The sequence below is a fragment of the Mustela nigripes genome, chromosome 5, assembly GCF_022355385.1.
Source record: "Mustela nigripes isolate SB6536 chromosome 5, MUSNIG.SB6536, whole genome shotgun sequence".
NCBI classification, from domain to species: domain Eukaryota; kingdom Metazoa; phylum Chordata; class Mammalia; order Carnivora; family Mustelidae; genus Mustela; species Mustela nigripes.
In genome coordinates this window covers 129,409,588-129,436,791 of record NC_081561.1, presented here as the reverse complement: position 1 = coordinate 129,436,791, position 27,204 = coordinate 129,409,588, and the positions used below count along the sequence as shown (strand labels likewise).

At 46.8% G+C, this 27,204-nt stretch overlaps 1 protein-coding gene across 5 annotated transcripts in view; it reads left to right on the top strand.

Moving 5' to 3' along the window:
- Window positions 1–27,204, top strand: part of FYN (FYN proto-oncogene, Src family tyrosine kinase) — a 210,310-nt gene that overhangs the window by 133,745 nt on the left and 49,361 nt on the right. For all 5 annotated transcript variants that reach the window (XM_059401223.1, XM_059401225.1, XM_059401221.1 and 2 more), the window contains 2 exons: window positions 19,806–20,063; window positions 23,506–23,602. In XM_059401223.1, the coding sequence (XP_059257206.1) occupies window positions 19,817–20,063; window positions 23,506–23,602 (344 nt within the window). In that variant the 5' untranslated portion in view covers window positions 19,806–19,816. The remainder of the gene's footprint in view (window positions 1–19,805; window positions 20,064–23,505; window positions 23,603–27,204) is intronic.

Genomic DNA, 27,204 nt, shown 5'->3' with positions numbered 1-27,204 from the left:
TCCTCCTGGGAGAGGCCGAGGACACTTCATGGAGCCACAGGAGCAACCTGTGAGGAATCAGAATGTGGCTGCCCCAAACCCACCTGTTCCTGATTCCTTTGGAGCTTTCTGATCACATCAGGCCATAAGGACTGTGCCCAAAATGCCAGGGATTTCTGGACAGTCTTCTTGTGGTTCTGAGGAAGCAGTGGAGCTAAATATAACACCCCTTCCGCTGAGATCCGTGTGCTGTTCTCCTGGTTATATCATCAGCCTACAGCTTCTGAGAAATCTGTGCTTTAAATATTAGTATTTATGTGACAATGAGCTTAGTAGATGCAAAAATGCTGTCCGACAGGAGTGCTGTAGTTTTAGTAGCCCCTGAAACTGGCTCTTCAGTGGTGTGATTCATACTGAGATTTTTAACCCAAGAGTTACACTAAAAGCTCCTTTTTTTTTCTGAGAATAAACAGTCCTCCATCCCCACCTTCCAACAGATACATTAACAATGTGACTATCATACAAATGTTGTGGTTCCCTTTGAGAACTCTAAGTGGTGGATTCTTTCTTGAGTTGAAACCAAATAAAGATCAGGCAGAAATGCAGCTTTCTCCCTTCTTTCTTTTTTTATTGTCTTTTACTTTTTTGTCAAAATAATTCATTTTGTTTGTCTACTCAGTTAAACTCATTAAATGTTATTACTAATCCATGGGGACTAATTTGGTAGTGTCGCTGGACACCAGTAATGGCAGATTGGCTGTCTCCTGGCCAGCCAGGAAGTCACTGGATGTCATTTGTGCCTGGGATGGAAAAACCAGCCATAACCCCAGGAGAACCCCCAGGCTCCTGTGTGGCCCCTCTCTTTACATATACACACGCCCAGTAAGCCTGCAGTTTACTGAGCACCTACTGCATGGTCAGTTAATGGTCTAGATATTATCTACTCATCTGAACTATATGAAATTGATGTTTCCTTTTTTCAGATCAAAGATGGTCAGGTATCAGTAACTTCCTCCTAGTAATTAATAGTAGAATGTCAATTCTTATAAACATTGGCATAATCCCCATTTTACGGGGAAGAAACCAGAATACTTTTAGCTACCTACTCAAAATATAAATTCTAACCCTCAACCATAGCTTTCTACCTTTCTGACACCCGAAGGCAATGAGAAAGGAAGCAAAGAGGAGAGAATTAGAAGGCAACCCACTTTAGAACTGAAGGAGTGGCATTGAAGCCATTAAAAGAAAAATCACTCCTGTCTCTCTCCTCCGTGCCCAAATAATGAACTGCCTGGCCAGGGCCTCTCTGGAGACAGTTTCCTGGGCAGGCGGCAGGCTGCTCCAGTGGGGACCACAGCAGCCCTAAGTGAGAGACAGAACCCTGGCAGGGCTGTGGGAATGAGGCCAAGTCATGCAGAGATGGGCTCTGTGTGGCCTCCCCCAAATCCTACCCAAACCCCGTTTGTATTTTCATCATAGCATCCTCTTGATTTACTCCCAACATCACGTCAACGTCTCCCACACATACTCCATCTGGCCAGAACCCCACGTTATTAGGGCTTAATGATTTAAACTAAACAAATTGCCTCCACCCTCAGTACGTTACGGGGGCTGAATAACAGGGCAGATTTCAGGTCCCCAATGGACTCTGTAAACTTGTGCCACCTTGAAGATATTTTTAAACCTAAAAGAACAACAGCCACATGGTAATCGGTACTTTGCCCCAGGGATATTTCAGTTTCAAACTAGGAGGATTATGGGAATGGACAAACGGAGGGAGGTCATTCGGCCAAGCCGTGCACTTTCTCCACTTGTTCATCCAGAATGGGGGAGGGAGGGGAAGCCATTCTTGGCATCAGGAGGAGAGAGGAACCTAAGTGAGGGTGACAGACAGGCACCATTTTACAGCCTCCCTGAATGAGAGCGGACAGACCAGTAGGAAGGTGGAGAGCAAGCTCACACCGGAAGGCACACAGCTGCTTTCACTTCTCGAGAAGTTCCTTATCTCACTTTCTATTCATCGTCATTTGGAAATATCTATGAAAAGCCAGGTTGCACCTAGCGTTGTACTCATGCTGGACTCAGCACACCAAGAATCACAAACGTGGGTGTCCGCGTACAGGCTCACACAGAGAAGAACCATGGTTCCATACCAGAGCTTAGCCTTCAGCCTTCTCTCCTGAAGCCTCGCCTAGAGGTTTTCTCATTCCTGGCGGGGAACAGCACATTCGGAGCACCGAGTCTGGCTGGGAGCTTCGGGGCTTTGTGCGGGAGATGGGGATGGTGACTGTGCTGACTCCAAGCACCCCTCCAGATGAGGGGGAATTTGCATGAAGAACACAAGCCCAGCCTGGTCTGGCAGTCAGAGCTGACCAAAAAGGAAGAAGAGGAAATGACCGTGAATTTCCCCAGATCCTCAGACTGGCTGGCTTTGACCAGGGATCAGCACCCCAAGCATAGTTACTCCAGCCACAGGCTTGTGCCATTTCCTGTCACTCCTCTCCAGTGAGCTTTCCTGTGGCTGGAACCACAGGCCGGGGAGGGACCCAGCCGCAGAGAGAGATCTGAGTTGATATGGTAGGTCTGAGTTGATAAGGTCCCAGGCCCTTGCTGTGGAGTAAGGCCCCCACATTGCCTCTAGAACTGTAACAAATAGAGATTCCTGGCACTGCCCCAGCCCTGCAGGGACACTTACCCTTTGGCTCACATAAGCATGCTTCTTCAGCATGTATGCCTAGGAGTGGAATTGTGACTCGGAGGAGAGCTGCATCTTCATGTTCGCTAAATAATGTAAAGTTGTTTTTACAAAGTAATCATAACATATAATAACATAACAAAGTAATCATAACAATTTGCATCCCACCAGCAGTGTTTGGGAATTCTGTTGGTCTCCATTTTTTTTTTTAAGATTTTATTTTTTTTTTATTTGACAGAGAGAGGGAGAGAGTGGGAGGGGCAGAGGGAGAAGCAGACATCCCTCCGGGCAGGGAGCCCGATGCGGGGCTGGATCCCAGGACCCTGGGATCATAACCTGAGCCGAAAGCAGATGCTTAACCGACTGAGCCACCCAGGCGCCCCTTGGTCCACATTTTTATCAGTACTTTGTATCAGCAGACTGAAAATTCTGCCAATAGTATCACTTCTTTATGCTGGAATTACAATAGAGAAAAGAGGGGAGAGAGTTTGGGATAGGTTTGGTTTGGCTTGTGAATAAATGATATTTTGTTACCTGACCTAAATAAGAAAGCAAAAGTGCTCTGGTACCAAAAAAGTGATAAATTTTGTTTGTTTGTTTGTTTGTTCTGCCATGGGAAACAGAGACAAAAGTGAAAAAGAGGAATTTAGTTGAGGCATCATTTTAAGCTAAAGGAGAGTCAGATGTTTGAAAAAATAATGAAAAAAATGGAAAAGAAGATTAACCAGCCAGCATGTTAAGACAGACACAGATTTAAAACAGTTAAGATATGGGTTAAGAAAAATAAACTTAGGAAACAGTTTAGTGGGTTTTGGAAGGCAGGAGTTGGTACAAATAATCAATTTTCTATAAGAGATACAGAGATCTACCAATTTTTAGCAACATTTTCATTTTAGCAATGGAACCTATGTAGAACATGAAATCTTAAGAGAAAAGCACGATGTATAGGAAATAAAGAGGGGACTGAGTGGGGAGTGCATCCAGGGAATGTATGTCCAGATTAAAGATGAACCCTGGGGGCACCTGGATGGCTCAGTGTGTTAAAGCCTCTGGCTTCCACTCAGGTCATGATCCCAGGGTCCTGGGAATGACCCCCGAACCAGGCTGTCTGTCAGCAGGGAGCCTGCTTCCCCCACCCCTCTCTCTGCCTGCCTCTCTGCCTACTTGTGATCTCTGTCTGTCAAATAAATAAATAATAATAAATCTTCTTTAAAAATAAAATAAAAATAAATAAAGATGAACCCTGGCAGAAACCAAGGGTGTGTATGCTGGCTAGTCACAGAACCTTTCTCCCCCCTCCTGGGCTGATGATCAGCATGTCAGGTCAGCCTTTGTCAAAAATAATTATGACAGAGCTGTTGCCCGGGCTCATTCCAAGTATGGACCATTGTTACTCACCCAGTCAGTTGGGGTGTATTGAACCAGAACTGGGGCAGAGTATGAAGCTGTACTTGGGTCATTGTCACCTGGAGTCTATAAGGCCACCCCATAGGAGCTCAGCATGAGCCCCAGGGGCAGGCCAGTTCTGCCTAGTGCTGGGCCAGATTGCTGCTCAGAGCTGCTGAGCGATGACTCTTGCTGGTGGATCGGCAGAGTTTCCATCCTCTGACCATGGTGAGCTTGTAGATGTGAGCAGAACTATTGTAGCTAAAATATAAGCCATCTTCTGACATTAGCCTGAAGAGTGTGTTAGATTACATAGTCCACACAAAGCTGAGGTGTAACCACCATGTCTGCCAAAAGACATTCCTCTTTGGCTTGATGGAGTAAACTGCCCGTGGGTGGAGGGGGGAGGTGGTGGGCACTTTTTGACCTTATACTCACCTGCACCTCTACCCCAATCTCCTTCTTCGGGCTCCCCAGTCCATTGTTGCATATTAGCTGTTACATGCCCTTTTTAGTGAACAATTGTTATCTTTTTCCAGATGTCATATGTTGCTGATGTGTAGCTATCTCCACTGTTGTCTGTCCTTGTCATGTTTAGGCAACCATCCACGCAGCCTCACATCTCCCACTCCTACCAGCCCCCAAGGATCCGGGGCTGCTTTTGTGACCGGGCTCTCCGAAAATGTAACTTACACAGTCCAGTAGTCAACTGCCTGAGCAGCAGTCTGGTTTTAGATCAGTATTCTCACTTGCAACAGATGCTACAGTGTTGCCACCGTTGGGGATGAAATACGAGGTATGAATTAGGCATAGACAGGTAGCTAGAATGGATAGAGCTGTTTGTCCAGCTGAAGAAGGCATCTTACCTTGATGCCTCCGCCCAATTGTGTGCAGTCTCTTCCCACTCTTGGCTTCACTGTCTGGCCTCCCCATGCTTCTCCTCTCCCTACGCCATTTCAGTATGTGTCTATCAGGACCCAGTTCCACTCCCACTTAATACTGAGTAAGTATCAGCTAGAAACTGTGCAGATACTTTAGCCTATGAGCACGTGGTTAAGATTACGTCTTAGATTCAGCCGCTTGTGGGTTGAAATCCAGCTCAGGCTCGCTGTGGGGCTTTAGGCAAGTCACTTGCCTTCCCTATACTCGTCCCCCATCTGTGAAATGCTGCCGATGATAACAGTACCCTGTTCACAAGGCTGTCGGTGCTGTGGGTGGATCAAAGGAGAGTGTTTGCTTGTCGTACATGGCACCGGCTGCAGGCACGGGAGCTGGTGCTCAGTAACACGGACGCGTAGCTGTTTATGATCTGGCTTCATCTCCAGCCCCCTCCCCAGCTGCATATACCCATCCCATTAAACCATAAGCTCCTTTTGAGCAGGAGCCGGGCCCCTTCCCTCTGAGAGCCTTGCAAGCTGCCTGGCACATGTTTCAGTGCTCTGTAAACACAGGAACAAATGCAGAAAGCCCCACGGCACCGTGCCCAGCCACACGTCTGTCCTCTCGTGTATGCTTCCGCTCCCTCCTCACCTGGGCCAGGTATATCACAGCGACTGGCCTGGATGAATTCAGACCCCTCAGTGCTCCCTCCTCAACCCAGGTCCAGATTTGAGGGGCTCCCTCCTAAGTACATATAAGCTCCTCCCAGTATGGCCCTTGGTTACTCGACTCCATACCCACAACCCTTTGCACAGCACCTGTCACAGAGAGAAGATCAAAATATGTTTACTGAATGGAGGCTAGAGGTGGGCCTGGATGTAAAGAAAGAGGTAAGAATGCAAGGAAAATGGAATTGTTATAAATGGGTGATTTGTTACTATGGTGATTGCTGAGTAACTTTTATTTGGTGGGGGGGATGTTTCTTTGTCCTTCTTATTGTTTTCTGTGCAACTCAGGAGAACAGCTGTACCTGGCAATGCTAGGAAAGAGTCAGAATTGGAGGCTCCTGGCGAGGAGGGGGAGGTGGGTCAGGACCCCAGCAGGTCTCGAGTACCTGAGCTGTATGCCATGGGGTAAGTTGTTCTTCACTTTAGCAGCAAAGAAAAGTGGAGGGCATGGTCAGGTCTTCTGAAAACCGCAGCAAGAAAAGACATTTTAGGCCACGGTGCAAAAAATAAAATAAATGCCGTAGGGCATAGCAGTGCCCATTAAAACTCCCATAATACTCATGGTCCGGGCTCTGGCCATGGTAGAGGGATACCTGGGTAGAGGGATACCTGAGTGTTGACAGCCAAACCGGACAGCTGGGTCGCATTACTCTGTGGGTCCTCGTGATTCATAACAAGCATCTGGGGCTGTGGGGAGTGGAGAGTTCTGTGCCTGTTTATAGATTCAGTTCTGCTTGAGTGTGTGCAGGAGGGCTCTGGGCTCCTTCAGGAGTGTTAGGCTTGCTATGAAGGCTTAGTCCTCCTGGTTGAAGCTTGTTACTCGATGGAGAAGGAAACCAGGCTCCACAGAGTCAAGTGATATGCTCTGGGCCACATGGCAATCCCCAGCTTTGTTCCAGGCTATGGTACTGCTCGCAGAGCTTCTCCAATCCAGGAGCCCGGTACCCCAGCACTGAAATGTCCTGGAGACCTAGGAACCAGTCCTACGCTGAAGACCTGTAAAGAGAAGAATACTTAAAGAGCACTTTCAGCCCTAGTGCAAAACTGACATAATGGTGGGACGCAGCAGTGCCCAGCTCCTGTCACACCATTAAATCTCTCATTCTTTGATCTTTTCAAAAAATATGCAGAAATGGCCGGGAGCAGAGCATGCTTCTCAAAAGGGAACCCTGGAGGAGTAGAAAGAGGATGTGACTGTCTTAGACACGGATCCTGGTCCCACTGACTGGGTGACACTGCACAAGTTAACTTAAAGTCTGTGAGCCCAGGATTCCTTAACTGTGGAATACCCTTTCGAGGTTGTTCTGAAGATTAAAATGAAATACCACATGTGAAGTGCCAGGCACAAAATAAGTTCTCAGTAAATGGTAGCTGTTGTTAAAATTTGTTATAGTTGTCCTGCTAGCTGGCCTCAGCACAAGTTGAACGGTCAGTATCAGACAAGGTCAGACGCTCTTATTGGTTTTGGAGGCAAATAAGTGACCAGTAGAGCCACCTTTGACCTCTATGCTGGATACCCTTCCTTCTTGTGGTAGAGTATAGGCTGCCCGTTATAGCAGAAGACCCCTCTCGCTCCTCCTCGCAAAAATCCAGTGGCTCCCACAAGACAGACGTTCATGCCTCTCTTGTGTTGGCTCAGAGATCCCACCTCTAAGGCAGATGGGCAGCCGTGCTCCACAAGACCGTCTAAGGCCCAGGGTCCTCTGTCCTGTGATTCTGCCAGTGTCTGTTGGGTTGCCATCCTCTGCCTTGCTGAAGCCAACTCACCAGAACTACATCCACTGTCCAGCGCACAGGAAGCGGGAAGGAAGATGGAGAGCAGCCCACTGTCTTTTGAAGACACGGGCCGGATAGAACACGTCCATTCTCAGCTGGATGGCCAGGATCAGACATGGCCACACCGAGCAGCGAGGGAGACTAAAAGTGGATTCTTGGGGTGCATCGCCATTGGCGTCGCTGTGGAGGAGGGGGAGGGTCTGGTGCTGCAGGGAAGGGTCTGCCCCGCCCTGTACCTCATCCTCCCGCTACCCATTCTCAGTGACCTGCATTTGCGCCTTGGGGTTGCAAGGCTGTTCCCTTGCCCTTTGGGCCAAGGACAAGCCCTATCTGATACCAGAATCCGCAAGGGGATGGCCTGCTGTGCGGTCGGTCTTCTTTAAGAAGATAAACCCCAAGTTCAATTACCGTGCAAGACACTTGAAAATTCCCACTCTGCCGCATTCACATGCCAGGTGAAAAGTCACTACTGAATTGCTTTACCATAAATTTTATAAGCAGCGGTGTTTATAAAATGTATGCTGCTATATAAACCACATCTTTCCTTTTCAGATTTGTTAACAGAGACCTGACAGGATTTCTATCTGGTGCCAAGTAGGTCGTCAACGAGTGGCCCAGCAACACGTGTTCCTCCCACACAGAGTGGCCACTGTTGGTCATTTTTACGTGCTGTTGGGGAAAGCATCACGGACTGCTTTCAGCGGGTCCCACATTCTCTTCCTCTTGCTTATCTTTAATTTCCTCCGGTCTCTGCGGGCTCTCAGCTCGCGACCGTGAGTGAGGGCCTCTTGTGAAAGCCTTCCTCGCGCAGCCACCGCGGAGTCAGGCGACCTGGGCTCACCGTGGGTAAACAAAGTAAGGTCGAGGGAAGGCAGAGACAGTCGTCACTCCCTTCAGGCGCGGAAGTGGTAGGAGGAGGCTGGCGAGAGTCCCCGGCCTCTGTGTTTCCTTTGTTCCCCTCATCACTGTCACTGTTGTTCCTTGTCCCAGTAAAGGCCACAGAGTTAGGGGCGTGTTTTCTGAAGGCCTACTTTATCAGCATTCACACCAAAACAGCTGCCAAGAGGCTTTGAAATTCAAAACCAGTGCAGGAGAGGCAGAAGTCCTTGACAAAGTGCCAACCGAAAGATCAGGGGAAGGGGGGGCAGGGGGCGGGCCTTCACGGCAGTCTTCAAAGAAAAGACCTCTGCCTCCGCATCCAAAAACACAATGCAAGTGGCTTCACAACCAAATTCTCAGGGCCGTGGATTTTGATGCGCTCTGACTTCATAACCAGATAAGTCATCAGTGGAAAGGGGGTCTCGTGGGGACACGAACACAAACATGAGCTCGAGGGCAAAAAGAAGAGTAAAATTTCCTTATTCGAAATCCATTCTGTTTCTTTTAAGGAGTAGATCTTCTTGACTGGAACTGATGAATTAAAGGGAAAAAGAATTCACTGTTTTCTGAAAGGATGAGGCCGCATTTGCAGAATCATCTGGCGAGGAACCTCCATGGAGAATAGAAGGATTGGCAGAGGGTTTTTGTTTGGCCTTGGAGAGTGAACCTCCTCAGCGTTCATTCTCCACACTGGCGGGCAGGGGGCATTGATGACGACTGTTCATCCAGCTGCTTTGTGCTAACATGCTTTCTTGTGGCCCCGCCAGGTGACAGACACCCCCATCCTTGGGCCCTTGGCCAGTTCAGCCCAGAAAGCCAGTCTCTACCACTGTGGCCCAGATGTGACACTGACTCTCTTCCAGTTCGTGAAAGGAAGCCTACAGTTTTGTTTTTGTTTTCCTCTGGTTGTTTTTACACAACACGGCCAAGGAGTGTAGAAAGAGGTTCGAACAAACGTCAACATTAGAAAGAAGCATCTTTATTGAATCTTTTTTATGTATCTGAAAAATTTTAGGTCGCATAAACCAATGTTGGTTACTATTCTGTTCCCTGCTTAGAATTCACCAGATTCTAAGGGCTGGGGAATTCTAAGCAAAGTCAAAAGTCACCTCATCAAAATGCCAGGCTGAATGCCCCAACAGGAAAGGGTGAGGGCAACAAGAGGAGAAGTGAGAGAAGAAGATAGAATTTTTCTGCCTGGTGCCCTGAGCAAGTCCCCTTGTCTCCACCAACAGCAAGCATCCAAAGAACAGAAGTGTTTTACTTCATTCTCCCCAGCTCCTTAGGGCTATGCCAGTGTGTGGTCTCCAGGCCCTTGCTCACAGAGAGGTCTTGCAGGTTCCTTAGTAACCTGAACTCCTTGGTTATATTCCAATGTTGACTTGTTCAGAATAATGTCATTCCGACTTTATTGGGTTTCCCCAGGTACCTTGGAGCTTGGGACCCGAAGGTTTTCAAGAACCCAGTAGTCCACCACCTGATTTCTGGTTCTGGTATCACAGATTCTACGCCTTGGGATTGCAAGGCCACCTACATAGTCCTCTGAGGTGTCATGTGTCATGGCTTTGCTTAATCTGTGCCCTTAATTATACTTTTGTGACCACCCATCTGGGTGCATTCGCCACCCCTCCCAGCGCTGCTCCCTCACTGCACACTTCCCAGCACAGATGTTAGAAAGACTCAGAAACCTCTCTGCCCTAGGGGCACCTGGGTGGCAGCCAACTCCTGATTTTGGCTCAGGTCATGATTTCAGGGCCCTGGCATCAGGTTCCACACTCAGCAGGTAGTCTGCGTGAGGATACTTTCTTTCTGTCTCTTTCTCAAATAAATTAATTAACAAGAAAAAAGAAAAAGAAATCTTTCTGTCCTTCAGTACCTTTCACCTTTCAAACCTTCCAGGAGGAGAGGTTGCTTCTTAACAGACTTTAGAATCAGTCACTCTCTCTCCCTCTTAATTTTTGGAATCAGTCACTTTCTTTCATTCTCTTAATTTTTCAGTTCATAAAGCATATTTCATCAATGTATGATTATATACTTCTGTATAAATTAAATCAGCAACTGATAAAATTAAAGGGATTATTCCTATTTTAAAACAATGATTTATTCTCATAAAAACTGTGCTTTCTCAGTATAGAACATCTGAGGGAAAAAAACAGAAGAAAGAACAGTCACCCATAGTGTTATCCCCGCCCAAGACCACCAACAAGCATCTTGGTATCTTTCCTTCCAGACGGTTTTTTAGGCATTTGTCATAAAGTCACAATCATGTGATCCTTCTTAATATAATGTGAGCATTTTTCTGTATTACTGATTATTTTCTGTAAACTTAAGTTTTAATTTCGGTTTTATTTTACAGGACGGCCATGCCTTACCCTTTACTTAGCCATCACCTTCTCATTAAAAAATTAGCTGGTTTTCTAACTTTCAAATTAAAACTAACGTGTCACAGGACCTCTTCATGTGTCATTTTTTAAAAAGTGTCTCTTTAGCACAGATTCACAAAGAACAGGCCCATTTTTTAAGTTTTCTTTAAAAAAATATGTATATATATATATATATAAAACACTGTCAGATTGGTCTATGACAAGGTTATACCCTAATTCCTGGTCTTCTATCAGCAATAGATGAGAATGGGCATTTAGGGGACGTCCGTCACTATTGGACAGACTTCCTTTTGAAATTTTGTTAATTGAGAAGAGAAAGTCTCTCATTAATCTACATTGTATTTCTTTGATTACTACTGACGGTAACATTTTCCCATAAGTTTCACAAGCCCTTTCTCCTTTCTTTGAATTTCCAATTAACATGCTTTCCCATGTACCTAATCATAGGGGTTTTTTTAATCTATATAAATTCCTTAAATATTAAAATATGAACCCGAGAGAATTGAAAACATATGTCCACACAAAAGCTTATGCGTGAGTGTTCATAGCCTCATTATTCATACAGCCAGGAGGTGGCAACAAGCCAAATGTCGATCCACTGATGACTGGTAAACTAGTCCATCCCTACAATGGAGTATTTTCAGCCATAAAAAGGAATGAAGCACTGATTCATGCTGCAAAAGGAATGGACCTTGAAAACGGTGTGCCAGCTGAAAGAAGCCAGTCACGAAAGGCCACATGTTATATGATTGCCTTCATACAAATTGTTCAAGTAGGCAAGTCCATAAGGACATAAAACCACTGGTTGCCAGGGGTCAGGCTGAGAAGGGAATGAGTACAGGTTCCTTTGGGGAATGAAAATGTCCTAGGATTAGATAGTGACAATGGTTTCCTTGTATATTAAGTATACATATTAATATCTATTAATACTTTTTATATGTAATATGTACATATATATTAAAAATATATTTTAAACCACTGAACTGTAAACTTTAAGAGGGTGAATTTTATGGTATGGGAATTATAGATCAATAAAAATAAAAGTTTAAACCAGTAACCACAAAGGAACCTTTTTTCCTCCCAAAAGAGGTGAGAGAAGGCCTGAAAAACTTTATAATCTTTGCTCTAATTCTTTCTGAACCCTTTGGCATAGACAGTTAAAAACGTATCCTTGTTTTTTATCAGCATTTCCCTCTTGTCTTAACCCTGAGATCCGAAGTGAGCATAAGAAGAAAATGTTCTCCCCTCCTTTTGGAGCCTTTCCACGATCTGGTGTTAAAACCTCATTTGGCCATTTGGGTTTGGGGATGGTTCCAGCTCTTCATTGGCTGCAGTGTTAAATCTCACCATCGGGGGCTAATGCTTCCATTTCTTTTTTTACTAAGTACTTTTGACTCTCTGGGCATCCGGGAATGGAAGGTTTTAGAGAAGGGAAAGGAGAACTTGCTGCAGGCAGTGAACCGCTGCTTCTCGGTGTGGGGGTTATTTGCACAAGACAAACCAAGCGGGGGAGCCAAAAAATCTTCTAGGTACCAGGAATGTGGGTTTTTTTTTCTTAAAGTGCTATGACATTTGTGAGAGTGATTTATATGAGCTCATACAAATGTGAGCTGTGCGCCACGGAACAAGATCCGTGGTCCTCGCCCTCCAGAGGACTTTGCAGAGTCACATGCAAGTGATCATCCAACACCACCTCTTATTTTCAAAGGAAAACTTTGATTTGCTTTTTAAATAGGCTCCGTTCTCCCACTGTTGCATGTGACTGGTGTCTGCACTGTATGCGATCCTGTGTCAAAATCAGTCTTTTCACCGCAAAGATGTGACATTTTATTGTTGGGGGTGGGGTGCTCTCACTCATGGGACTCTACCAAGAGTAGAAATCTGTTATTTTGTGCTTGAAGGAGGCATTGTTTGTGCTCTGTTTATATGGTAAATATGTTCCAGAAAGTTTTGCCTGTAAAGCAAATCCTGTTTTAAATGCAGTCGGCAAGCTCACTACACCAAAAAAACCAGTGCTCACTCCTTTGTGGTATACATCAACACTCCCCACATCTAGGAAATAGCAGGAAACTAGGGGGAGCGTCAGTGCCGTTAGCCCAAATGTTCATTAAGACCCTACACCACATGGAGGAAGCCAGTGACTCACCATGCCTGGCACGGTCCCAGCACCCTCACAGAGCCCATGGTCTGGGTGTGGGCAGGGTGTAAATGTGGGGGTGGGCGGTGAGGCCCAGTCCCTGATGTCAGGGCCCCCATTAGTCATACACATGAAGCTGGGAACTAGGGGGCCATCCCCACAGGCCCCTCTGACCACATACCCACAGCCTTGCATCGGCTGGCCAAGAGCCCATGGGGCAGGAAGCAACTCTGGTCCACAGGCTCCATGTGCCAGCCATGGAATCAGTCTGGCTGGCTTCACATCCTGCCTCCATCCCGCACAGAGCTGGGGACAAAATCTCAAACCTCTCTTCTCCTCTGTTGTCAAATGAGGGGAAAGCATGATACCTCTAAGGACGGTCATGAGGGTCGAGTGACATAGGATGTTCCAGTACATAGCATAGTGCCCGGCGTACAGCAAGCCCTCGTTTAATATTGGTCGTCACTACCAAGATTGGAGCCTTCCCCTTAGTGGTGCCCATTCCACCAAAGAAGTATTCACTTTCTCTTGCCGTGTAACAAATTACTACAAATACAGCAGCTTAAACAGCCCCCGTTGATTAGCTTACAGTTCTGAGCATCTGGGCATGGCGTGGCTGAGCTCTGGGCTCCCAAGACTGCGTTGGCCAACAACATTCTCCTCTGAAACCTTGACCAGGAAAGAATCCATTTCCAGGTTCTTAGCCTACTTCAGGTCCTTGTGGTTGTAGGACTGAGGTCCTCATTTCTTTGTTTTCTGTCAGCAGGGGGCTGTGCTTGGTCCCTAAAGGCCACCCACATTTCTGGCCACATAGCTCCCTCTTTCTGCCAGGCCAGCAAGACAGAACGTCCCTAGGATGCCTCTTACACTTTGTATCTACTTCAGAGAGCCCAATTGCTGTCAAGGGCTCACTTCATGAGGTCACTTCCACCTGGGATAATTTCTCTTTGTTAAAGTCAGCCATGCCTAATGAAATAGCCTAATCGAGGGAGTGATTATCCCGTCAGTCCTAGGGATGATACAGGGTTTGTCACAGCAAGGGCAGAAATCCAGGGCTTACCTTGGAGTTTTGTCCACCATACCACCTTTTCAGCAAGGCACAGATTTTCACCCCTTCCTTCCATTTGGCAGCAAAGAAGCAGAGTCCTGTGTATTCTTTTTTTGTAGCCCGTCCGGGACTACTGGCTGGGCCCGCACCAATACTGATGTGGTTCAGGCCTCGAGTATTGATGTGCCCAACATCTCATCCCAGCTGTGACCTTTCCCGGCCTTGGGATCTTGGGGAGTGTCTGCATTTCCAAGATGGTCCAGTGTGGTCCTGCTTTCTCTCCGGCCTCCCCAGCCAGCAGTGGCCCTTCTGTCCAGGGTGTCCCCAGAAGACAGCATCACCCCTACTCTCTTGTGGGGTGTCAGGACCCAATGTCTTCCAAAGAGGAAAGTCCCATCATAAAGGATTGAAAGTGCTGGGAAATTTGGGTGACAGGGTCCATGTCCCAACAGCTCTTGCTTCCACCGTGGCACTCACGTGTCTCAGAACATTCTGCTAATAACACTTACACGGTGTAAATGAAAGTAAGCCTTCCCTAGACTTTCAGAGGATTTTTGTTTACTCGATGGAGAATGTAGCTAGATACCTCTGGTGGATTCTTTTTTTTTTTTTAAGATTTTATTTATTTATTTACTTGACAGATCACAAGTAGGCAGAGAGGCAGGCAGAGAGGCAGGCAGAGAGAGAGGCAGGGGGAAGCAGGCTGCCCTCTGAGCAGAAAGCCGAATGTGGGACTCGATCCCAGGACCCTGAGACCATGACCTGAGCCGAAGGCAGAGGCTTTAACCCACTGAGCCACCCAGGCACCCCTCTCTGGTGGATTCTTATGGCTGTTTCCAATCTGACAAGGATCAAGAAACCCCTGCCATGGCTCTTCTGCCCAGAAGTCAGATCATTTCTGATGTGCTGCTGCCACGTCTCTCCCTCTTACCTCATGTTATTACTGTTGACCAGAAAAGGGTGGTGGTGGCTCATTAAACTACCAGTACTTTCCACGTTTGCAGAAGTGTGTGAGACCATGCCGTCAATCTACAATTCAGCTTTAAATTCTTTCTCCGCTGTCTCCATCTCAGTAGCTTATGTTTGGTTTCTAGTTTCCCTTCCTTGTACCTTTGCTTTTATTATGATTTTCACCCACATAAATGGGAGACCAGCTAAAGGGGCGGTGAATGGTCCTAGCGGGAAATATGCCGCCGCATCCCAGTACAGGCCAGTGTGGCCCAACCCGTCACTCTTCCAAGTCTGTGCTGCCAGCAGCCAGGATGGCAACTTGTGCCTCAGGGCCCTCACTTCCCCACACCCGCCTGGGCTGGTTTCTGAGGCAGAAGTGCTCACACTGCTGAATTTAAAGTTATTTGTGGTCATTTCACCTTCCCTCCTCCTGCTGTCCCTCCTTTTCACCTGCAAGTGGATGTGTCTCAGAAGCTAATTGGCTTTTGCAGAAGACTGCCGGTGGCCTTTCCCCCTTTTTGGTAGCTAGCTCTCTGAACTCTGCGCGGAAGTCCTGCTGTCATAACCTGTGTGGACGGGTGTTGCTCTGCTGAGTGGCGTACCAGGCGATGTGAGCCTATCCGTTGTATCTGTTGTATCTGTGTTTAACGTGCGCCGAGCAGCTGGACTGTGGTCTGCGGCATTGCCGGAGGGAAGGTGTGTTCAGCCGGACTCATTCTGGATCACAGCAGCCTGTGCCCAGAGTCGGGCATAGAGTCCATCTTTCATGTCAGCTTCCATCCACCACACGAGGGCATATGCGAAGGACTGTGAGGCCACGTGTGGTGCAGCATGAGACAGTGCCGCGATCAGCTGATGGCATCTGCCGTGCTCACAGGAACAGGGTGTGGCGGTCCTCGGATTCTCCCTTGGACAGCTCTCTCCTGAGCTGCTTAACGCTGCTGGCACATACAAGATCACAGGCCTAAGGAAATTTTATGTAAATCCGGTTTTCCTTGCATAGTAGAGAGCCCTTTAGTTTTGCCAAAGGACTGAAGAAGGGTAGGGGGAGGGGGAGCCTTCGGGGCTATAACCTAGACGCCTTGACCACAGTCACAGGATCTTACTGGTCAAAGTGCTTGTCCATCAGTTTCCCTAGGCACAGCCCCATGGAGAGAAGTATGACCATGAGTTCATGGCGCAGAATTTACTCGTCAGAGTAATGCCAAGGTCCCACCTTTGGAATGGCATTATTCCATGTTTTCCAGTGCCCCACAGATCTCAGCAGGTGTATCAGTACATCTCACATTCATAATGAACCTAGAGCATTGGCCATAAGTGCGACACCACAGAACTGTGCATAAAAAAGGATGTTTTTATTTAACTCGAGTGCTTAGGAGTTTGGCTTATGGCAGGGAGCCTGAAGTCATGTTGGGTACAGCTCACAGAGCGGCTTCTGACTCTTCCGTCAGGAAACAGTTAGTCTGACCGCCCCAAGTGGGAGGAAGAAGACCACAAGTTCTTACAAAAATATTTTCATTGTGATTAACTTTTAATGTCTTGAGCCTGCATTGACTGATTTATTTCAGTTTCTTTGTCAACGAAAGGAAGAGAGTAAGCCAAGACCTGTCCAGAAACATTTCTTACTCAAAACTGCAAATGTGTGAAGTGGCAACAGAGCTGTCCCTTCTACAAAAGAGAATTGTTTTCTCCAAAATGATTTTGATTGAGTTTTGGACTTTTGCATCGTAATCGTTTAACAAATATTTATTGAGCTCCTACAGCATGTGGCGCCGTTCTAGACCCTCAGGATACGATGCTAAAACCAAGCCAGAAAATAATCCCTGCCCTCAAGGAGCTTACTGTTTCCTTTCATTATTTCATAGCTGTACAGATGGTGTTCGTTTATTCCAGTGGTAATACTTTTTCTTGGTGGATTGTAAAAGACGAGTTTTTTTCTTGTTTGGTTAGCTATAAGGTACTGCTTCCAGTGGGGTTCATTTTTGTTCTGTTTTGTTGAACTTGAAAGAGTAGTTCGTAATGAGAGTTCTCAGTGGCTTAGATTCTTTTCTCTATCACAAGGAACACACTTCTAGGGGAGAATCAGCATTTTATACCGATTTTTAAAACTGTGTCCTTCTACCTAGCCTGCCTGTTCTCCTAAGAAAAGCATTGTGAATTGCATATTGGTCACACATATAAGGGAAATAGCTGTTAGATACTGTTTTGAAGAAATGAATGTAGATCTCTTTCTCCTCCATTAATCAGTATTTCTCAACCTTGATGCTCTTAACATTTGGGGCCGGTTAATTCTTTGCTGTTGGAGGTTGTCCTGCATTGTACAATGTTTAGCAGTATCCTTGGCCTCTACTGACTAGGTACCAGTAATGCCTCTTTTCCCTGAGTTGTGGCAACCAAAAGTGTCTCTAGACATTGCCTGTTATGTCTCTTGGTGGGTGTGAGAGGAGTAAAAGTCAGCCCCAGCTGAAAACTGCTGGTGTCGATAATGTGATTCCGCGATTCAGTTCTCACAGCTTCCGATTACAGTTGATTAGTGAAATCCCTGAAAAAAAGCACCTGGGACAAGAACTGTCTTCTGTTGGGCCTTTGTGGGAGCTCAAAGCAACTTTCTGCCATAAAGGAGTTAATATAAAGTAAGCAAGATATTTCTCAATCCTGTGAAGCAATACCCACAACAAATGGTGAAATTCCTTCAGTAAATCATGCCTTGGACATAGTTTGCATTTCCTATTGGAAATTGGTTAAAATGGCATTCATCTACCATAAGTTAGAGAGCATGTTGGACCCAGTATATTGTAAGTTAATCTTGAATGATTTACACGTAAATGTGTTCCAGATTGGGTGATCTCAGCTCAGGCAGTGGGCGGCTCGTTTCCAGACATTTCCATTCTCAGGAACTGACATTGAATTCCACAAGTATTTATTGAAATGTGTAATGTAAGAGGACATTAGAGCAGTCTGATGCTGCTTTCAGATCCCTTTTCCCCAGAAAGGGCGTGCTCAGAACAGTGCCCCCCACCAAGAGTCTCTGTATCTGATATGACATTCCCCACTTTGGATTGCAAGATACTAAGAGCAACTAGTGCTTTCACTCTTCTTCACGACTGTCTGCCCCTTCCATTCCCGTAGCAGCGTGGCCCTCCCCAGTGAACACATGTAATTACATATGAGGTCATGCATTTCTTACTTGATCCTTTGGTTCCATACGGGCCACTCTTCAGAGTTTTGGAAGGGACATCCATTGCATGTTCTACCTACCCCCATCGACCTGATGGGTATTATAGTCCAAAGTACGATCATATAACCAACTTAACCTTGTATTTCTGAATCCTCTTTCTTTCTCACATATACCAATAGATAAAAAAATGCATGGTCAACTGCTTATGTACATTGCTGAGAGAAGGGTTGGTCTTGGCTGCAGAGAGAAAGGGTGAAAGAGAAACATACTGGGCTAGAGAATTCTCCCTCACTCATCTGGTTGCCTGTATTAAGCACCTACTGTGTGCCATGCACTGGCATTATAGCTATGACAAAAGTGGACAGGGCCCTGTTTTCCTGGAACCCACAGTCCACTGGGCCATGAGGTAAGTGGGCAAACCATGTTTTAATATGGCAGAATAGGTGCCATGATGAGAGAAATCAAGATGCCAGGGGAGCACTTAGAAAGAGCATCACCCCAGCCCTGGAAGGCGGGTACAGGGATCAGAGAAGGCTTTGCAGAGGAAGCAGTGTCTTACCTGGAACATGAAGGGTATGTTGCACTTCAGGAAAGAATGTTCCAGGCCACATTCCAAGGCCTAAAGGAAGGCAGAAAAAATTGAACCTTTAAGTAACTGAGAAGTTCGGCATGTCTGGATAGTAGAGTGTGAGACGGGGAGAGTGAGAAGTAAAACGGAAGCAAATAAGGTTGCTTCCCAGGATTCTGACTTGAGCAAGTCAGCCATTGATGGTGGCATTTCTACAATAAACACAGAAGTAGGTTGGAGGAGGGTGGGGTGACAATGACCTGAGCTTTCAATCCACCACTAACTCTGGAACTTGAGACTGATTTTTTTTTAATATTTCTGAAAGATGTCAAAAGCTAATGGAAATTTGGAAAGTTAATTAGCAGCTGAAAATGATTTTGTTACTGTAGGCTATCATGACATCCTGCAAATATACCCAGACCTCTTTGTTTCTACCAATTCTATTCTATTTTTTAATTTTTTTTAAAGTGGGGAGAGGCAGAGGGAAAGGGAGAGAGAGAATCGTAAGAAAGCTCCACCCCTAGCCCAGAGTCCAACGTGGGGCTCAATCTCACGACCTGAGATCATGACCTAAGCCAAAATCAAGAGTCAGACATTTAGCCACCCACCCAGGCGCCCCTAATTGTATTTCTCATCCAGCAATGATTTCTTAATTTTGATACTTATCATCATCTGACTGCTTAAAATTCACCAGGTGTGTGCCTGAATAATGGGCACCCATGAGAAAAGAATTATGATGAGCTGTTCAGGGGCTGTCTTCTGGCTTTTCCAGCACTCCTCCACCCTCTTGCTTGGATTTTATTTTTTCTTGCCATAATGGAGGTTTTATTCTAATATTGCATGGACTCACTTTCTAGAACATATATTTTCCTTTTAGATAACTAAAGAAAAGCGTAGTACGTGGTCTTGGGCTATTTTTAAGCAGGTGCATAGTGTTCTAGGATTTTAAGGGGCGCAGGCCTCATTTCAGGACATCGCTGCCTGGTGACCATACTCTGTGTGGCTCTTGTCACCCCAAGCACAGGGGGAACGAATGTGATTGTCAAGTTAAGGCCATGAGATCGCTTCTAACCATCCGCCCTAGGCACTGCCTTTCCTCCTGTCCCTTTTAGGCCTGAAATAGCCAACGGCGAGCCTTATAAATGATCCCTCTTTCATCCAGCAGCTCCGCAGCTACCGAGCATCCGAGTTCACGTGGCTCCTTTTGTTTTCGGCAGGAATTTAGATAATGGGCTGTGTGCAATGTAAGGATAAAGAAGCAACAAAACTGACGGAGGAGAGGGACGGCAGCCTGACCCAGAGCTCCGGGTACCGCTATGGCACAGACCCCACCCCGCAGCACTACCCCAGCTTCGGCGTGACCTCCATCCCAAACTACAACAACTTCCACGCAGCCACAGGCCAAGGACTCACCGTCTTCGGGGGTGTGAACTCTTCGTCTCATACCGGGACCTTGCGTACCAGGGGAGGAACGGGTAAGAGTGAAGCTGTTCTGCATTCTTTTGTCAACTGAACATTCCTGTTCCAGGCCGCTCCCTTTGACTACGGATTAAACATGACGGTTTTCATCAGTCTCCATCTCTCCACTGCCAGATGAAGGGCTCTTAAAACAAAAACAAAAACCGAAACAAACAGGACTTGATGCACTGAGGAAATGCTGGCTTCAGTGGGGCGAGGTGCCCCCAGGTTGCCGCTCTGGGAGGATTCTGCGTGGGTTAGGAGACACACAGCTGGCTCTAGGGTGCTCTAGGCCCATCGGTGGTCCCGGCCGTGGCTGGCTATCTCAGCGTAACTAGCAGCTTTCTCAGAACACGAGCTCCATCCCAGATCTTTCGAATCAGAAGCTCTGGGACTGGATCTGAGACCGTTTTGTTTTGAGTCCTCTAGATATGCGTGCACTTTCCTCCCCTCCCCCAGCTAAGAGCCGCTTTGCAGGCCGTAGCACCTTCTCCCTCATCTTCCTGATCGCCAGCCTGCCTGTCACCTCCCAGCCAGTGGGGACATTTGGCAGCATTCGTTTTTTGGCCATTCACCCTCATTAATGCTCTTTCTGATCGTCCCGTCATCTTCCATGTGATGGAATTTATCAACCCTCAAGTGGATCGTGATCTCTTGTATCTTAAAATCAAATTTTATGTATCCTTAAGGAATCCTTCTCTCTTTTTTGTTTTAAGTTTCCTTCCCTTTCCCACCATGACGCTCTGTTTTACTGCCATGTACATTTGCTGACTTAGCTAATACTTTGTAAAATATCTGGCATACATTCTCAGACATATGTTTCGCAGAATATTTGTAAGTTATCTCATGCATCCTTAGCCTTCCAAATCATCTCCCAGCATGTGAATCATGGTAACTAGATATTTGACATTATTTGTTCCAAAACTGTTTTGTTTATTAGAAAAGTTTGAAGAATTATACGTCAGCCATTGTGCTCTTGGCTCATCTGGGAACAGAAGTCTTTTATGAGGACCCACTGTGCCTTTTTACCTGGGGGGGTTGGCACTACTGAGACATTACCAGGGATTTTGTGGGTTTTTTTGTTTTGTTTTTCCCCTCTGCATGCCACATGGCGGTGTAGTTCTATCCAGGGAACCTGACCCAGAGCTTTAGGCACCACATCATTGTGTTGTAGTGGATCCAACTTTTTCTTTAGAGTAGGCCCCGTGTGAGCTAATGAGTGTTAGCCCACTCACTAATCTTTCCTACCTTCCTGGAAGGCCCCTGGAATGGAGGGGGGAAAGAAAGAAGCATTCTATGGAAGTCTGTCTCTGAGGATGCGGGAGGGGAGAAGAGCCAAAAATGCACCAGCACACACTTCCTGTGCCTGCTGAGTTCTCTGCCAACCAGACTGAGTTCTGCTGATGCAGACATTGACCTTGCTCATTCATTCATGAATGCTGGATCTGAATCCCTGTGTCTGCAGGTATCATTCATAAAGCCACTAGAGAGGGATACTTGCCTTGAACATGGGAGTCTACACTGTAGTCAGGGACAACCTTAGTATAAGAAGCCACCTGGTCCCTTTTAAAATTTGGAAGTTAATACATAGTACTCCCAAATGTTGGCAGATTTCTCTGCCTTGTATTATTTGGCTTTGTTATATGTGTGTGTCTGTCTCTCCATCACTGTGCTTAGTGCTTTAAGGCCAAGAACAGCGTCTTTGTGCCCCTGTGACCTCCTTTGACTCTCCCCTCCATCCTTAAAAGGTCAAAACCCCAGTGAGAACTTACTGGCCGAGCAGGGAGAGAGTGGGAGACTGGAAGTGTCTGTTCTCGTGTGCCTTATCTTCCACACGATGGAGCTTGGGTTTGTTTTCGAATTATGTAACAAAAGGAATCTGTTAATAGAGTGTTCAGTGAGAACAAGCATGACTTTACAGGCTTCCACGTCTTTGTTTTAAGCCAGTTTCTAACCTTTCAAAGAAATTGAAAGCTGCCAAGTGAACCCTGCTACTTTGCACGGTCAGACCTTCTGATTACCAGTTCTCCCCCAGGAAGTCCCACTTGGGATCGGGTAGAAAAACAAGCCCTGCCTCCTTCTCTGGTCTTCAAATAGTCCCACAGGCACATCTCCTCCCTTGGAAGTACTGACACAGCAAAATGGCAGCTTGGTAAAGTGTGGAATCCGTGCCGTGCGTTCTATAGGCCACTAAAGGCACTTTGAAGTGTGCGGAGATCAAAACGAGGAGCCAGAGAGTGGAGAAATGGAATGTATTAGTTAACAATGGCTGTATAACATGTTACTACAAACTTAGCAGCTTTAAGACAAAGCATATTTAGGACCTCACAGTTCCTGGGGGTCAGAAATCCAGGAATGGCTTCTCTGGGTGCCCCATTTCAGAACCTCTCACTGGCTGCAGTCAGGAGGTGTTGGCCGGGCTGCAGTCACCTCACAGCCCAGCTGAGAAGGATCTGCTGCCAAGCTCGTGTGGTGCTGGCAGGACTCAGTTCCTCGTTGGCTGTTGGCCAGAGGCCACCCTCAGTTCTTTGTCATGTGTGTCTTTCCAACATGGCAGCTTGCTTCATCAAAGTGTTCGGGCCACAGTGGCAACACAGAGAGTCGGCTGGGAAGTCAGAAGTTGTCATCTTCTGAAGCCTCGTCTCTTACGGGACATCCCATCACCTTTGCCATGTCCTCTTGGTTAGAAGCAAATCACTGGGTTCGCCCACACTCACGGGAGGGGGATTACACACGAGCAGGAACGCCAGGAGGTGGGAATCATGGAGGGCCGTCTTGGAATTCTACCCACTATATGAAGGAGGTCCTAAGCCAAATGGGCTGCTGGAGATTTCCTGTTGTTGATAACAGACTTGTGCAGAGCAAGAAGGGCCTCTGTGGGGCGTCCATCAGCTGAGAAGACATGGTGGGGGTGTGAAGAGGAATAAGGACTACAGATCGCTGCAAGGGTAGGCAGACTGGTGGCAGGAGAGAAGGAGTCCCCAGAGCAACTGCAGATGCTGAGAGCAAGACATTTGGGGTGAGCATTTGTGAGAGGGTCTTCTCAGACCCAGGCCACAGAAGGAGTCTCCCGTTACAGTCTCCATTACTGTGAGGTCACAGGAGAGAGGGATCTGTTTTACCCTCACCCTAACGTGGGCTCCTGAGAGGAAGGGAATCTGTGTCTTTAACTGCCGCAGACCTCCGCAGATCTGACCTCTAACACTGCTCTTGGCTGTGGACGTGATATTAATATCTGTCTCTTCCCGAGGACTCGTTCAGAGACCGCACAGTGCTTCCCCTGCAAAGGGCGAGGCATGACTTCAGCCCCGCCACCCTGGTTTCATGTTAATTACATCAGCGCACCATGTTATCACTGCTGATTAGATGAAGATTGTGAGAATGAGATTTCGGTGAACGATGTCATTTCTTGGCATTAATTTCCCCTTGTGTAATAATCTCTCCCCTTTTGGTTCTCAGGAGTGACCCTGTTTGTAGCCCTTTATGATTATGAAGCACGGACGGAAGATGACCTGAGTTTTCACAAAGGAGAGAAATTCCAAATACTGAACAGCTCGTAAGTTCGGAGAGGGACGGGGAAGTGTGCGTGTCTTTCAGACTGAGAAAGGATCCTGGTGTTCCCAGTCTGTGCCTTTGTAGTTTCTGAAATGCTAAAAGAACACTTGCTGAATTGAGTAATGGGTAACAACTGAACTTGAGACATGAAGAGTTGACAAACCAGTGCAGTATTTTACAGGGCTGGTGTCCAAGGAGCTTTTTGGAAGACACCACAGTCTCAGAGTTGAGGCTTTTGGTTTACAGGTTGGAAAAGTTCCGCTTTCGCCCCTTGTAGATCTGTGTTTTCAGATGATTGGCACAAAGCTTGGCTATCCACACCACCATCTCTCTGCCTTGACATGGGTTGTTTGGGGTTTTTTTGTATTTTGCAAGATGCACTAGCTGAGCCCTCACTCACAGCCGGCAACAAGTTCCTTCTGTTTTCAAAACTGCTAAATACTCTGATTGGTGAGGCTCTGGAGGCGTTGCCCCATAGTGAAAATTCGCGAGTGACTGAAATCTTTGTGAGAGGGAAGGAGAAGTGACTTCGCCCACTTGCGAATGACTACAATGTGTGCGTTTTAAATGTGACCCGTAGGAACAACAGTTCAACAGGCAATGGGGGCATCCTAGGGGTAAGAATCACTCACTGCAATTCTACACTTAAGACCTATAGAAGAGTAAACATGGGATATATGATATTATATATAGGGAAACGTATCTCCCTGTAGGTTTTAAATATTGCCTCTATTAGGTTAAGACAGTATGCCTGTCCAGGAACTTCTGGCCTCAAAGAAAATGGTGGTGGGAGCTCCTGGCTGGTGCAGTCTGTAGACCATATAACACTTGATCTTGAAGCTGTGAGTTCGAGCCCCACATTGAGTGTAGAGTTTACTTTAAAAAAAAAAAAAAAAAGAGGGTAGTTAGCTCAATCAGTTAGGCATCTAACTCTTGATTTGGACTCAGGTCATGATCTCAGGGTCGTGGAGCCCCATGTGGGGCTCTGTGCTGGGCAATGGAACCTGCTCAAGTTTCTCTCTCTCTTTCTGCCCTCCCCCCACCCACTCAAAAAAAAAGAAAAGAAAAGAAAAAGAAAATGGTGATGTCCCCATCAGCAGTCAGGCCTCTTACCCTGTAGCTCAAGTTTTCCTTGTGAGCACTCCGCAGGGACTGGGAAGACATGCCACCCCAGGGCTGGGGGCCCACCAGGAAGTTCTATGCCACCAGCTCCACTTGCTGTATTCTCCATTCCCTGAGCAAACCATGATGGCAGAAGGACCGGTCAAAGCCTGGCTCTTCAGCTTTCCTGAGAGCTCCAGCAAGAGGAGAGGGGAGCGAGGGGAGCCAGACTGCGCCCCAGAGCATCCCTGTCCTGGGAAAGACAAGTGGTCATTGTCACAGGGAACTCCCTCAGGCCTGAAAGCTGCTTCCTTGGAAAGCCCACCCCTTCCCGGGACGCCCCCAACTCAAGGACAGGAGCTGGGTTCCTCCCACAAGAGGTCACTCTTCTGGATCTCGGAAAACTGTCTATATAGTAGCCACAGGGTTGCTCGGGTTTTTTTTTTTACTTAGTATTGTCATCATTAATGGGTAAGGGTGGGAGGGCGGGGTTGAACTTTTTAAATACATGCAGAAAACTGCATGTGTCAGAAGCGTGCATGGTAGTGGTCAGCAACAAATTGGGCTTAGTGCTGCCTAACTTTACACTTGAAAGTGGTTGAAATGGTAAATTTTGCTATACGTGTTTTACCACAATGTTTTCAAAGTGTACAGTTTGCTGTATTTGCACAAACTGTGTATCCCGTGCAACCAGCACCCAGATCAAGAAGAACGTGACCTGCCCCCTAGTAGGCCCCCACAGCCACAGAGATTTTTTTTTTTTTAATAGAAAACAGCTGCCATTTATTGACAGCTCCTCTGTGCCAGCTGTGTACTCGGTTGCAAGTGTTCTCATGCATGCAGTAGTCTGTGATGTGCCTCACAGTCATGGTTCGACATACAAGGAGCCAGAGGCTGGAGTTAGGAGCTGCCTGGGTGCCCAGAGGAGCCAACAGGTGGCAGAGCCACGGGTGAGGTGTGGGAGTGGCACCCTGAGGACTGTGTCAGGTTTGGTCTCACAAGGGCCCAGAGGACCAACCCCCAACCTCCAGCCCAGAGAGGACTGAACCTTTCAAGATACATGAAAGTTTAGGTCAGCTGGGAGGTGGGAGAGAGGGGAAGTGGGCTTTGATCTCTTCTGATCTGATTCCTTATTGTTATTTTGATTCTCAGATGAATGCTTCTCCTCTGAGTCTACCTGCTTTGAATTCTGAAATACCCTCTGCTTCCCCTCCCCGTTCTCTATAATTTTCTCTCAGTCCCAAAGCTGGTTAGAACTTCAAACCAACTTCAGAAAGGTGAGAACTAGGGAGGAGTAGGAAGTACCACCCAGCTCGTCCTCTGCAGGTTTGTCCACACCGCAAGGGGATCCACACATCAAATCATGGGACCCTTGGAAAGCCAGTCCTTGCCAAAGTCAAATTTGTGACTTCTTCCTTTGTTGATCTGGATAGGATCGACAGTGGCATCAGTTTAATTTTGAAGAAACATTCCAGGAAGATCCAGTCTATCTCAATCTGTGTTTTATGATTTACACGAATGGCCTTTTGTGTTTTACAGGCTTTGAGGCTCTGGTTTTGTTCTCTTATCAGAAAATATTACAAAGGTTTTTTTCCCCCTTATTTAATGTTCTTCCTTCTTGCCAGTGAAATTCCTCATCCTACATGCCATTTAAATGCCCTTTTCCAGGGTTATGGGGAGAAAAAATAAGGTTTCTACAACAAATACGGTATCTTGAAGTAAAGGGTAATAACAGGGAAGAGGAAATCATGAAGAACAAACAAAGCAATGGTAGAGAACCAGATGGTAAGCGCCTCCTTCCCCTCCCCCAGTCCCTCCCAGCCCCTGGCGCTCCTCCACTGGGGGGGGGGGGGGGGGATGGCACTCTGTTCTCCCTGGGGCAGCTGCCACACCTCCTAGTACTTGTGTCCTCCCACTCCTTTCCCCATCCAGAGGCAGAAAGAGAAGGCGGCAGGGCTGGCCTTTGTGCTTTCAAGTGTGGCAGGACCCGGGTGGTATACCTGTGCGCTTGTGCCCAGAGCCGGTAGCACTGCCGCCTGGCATGGGGTAACGGTTCTTCAGGGACCCGTTACAAGTACTCAGTGTAGTGCACTTGCACATCAATAAACTTGAACCCATTTTACAGACTACTTAAATGCATCTATTTTATTCCCTATTTTCACATTTCGTGACTTGGTGATTTACCACCTAATAATAAACATGTAACACAGAGTAGAGTAGTGCCTACAGTAGTGACTCCTTTAAAGTTCTTTCCATCTTGTTAAGGAGAAATCTGGGATTAGTGGGTCCCATCTATGCATTTGATAACGTTGTTATGAATATGCTCTCTGACGGTAAGATGACAATAACCAAATTGAGAAAGAATATAGCATTTATAATAAAAACACTCCACAGCTCAGTGGGACAGGCTCACTTCTGTGTGCAGATGCTACTTCCTGGCTGTCTCAGAGGCCAACAAACCCAATAAGTGATTTAGGGGATTGAGAACAGGCTCTTTTAGTA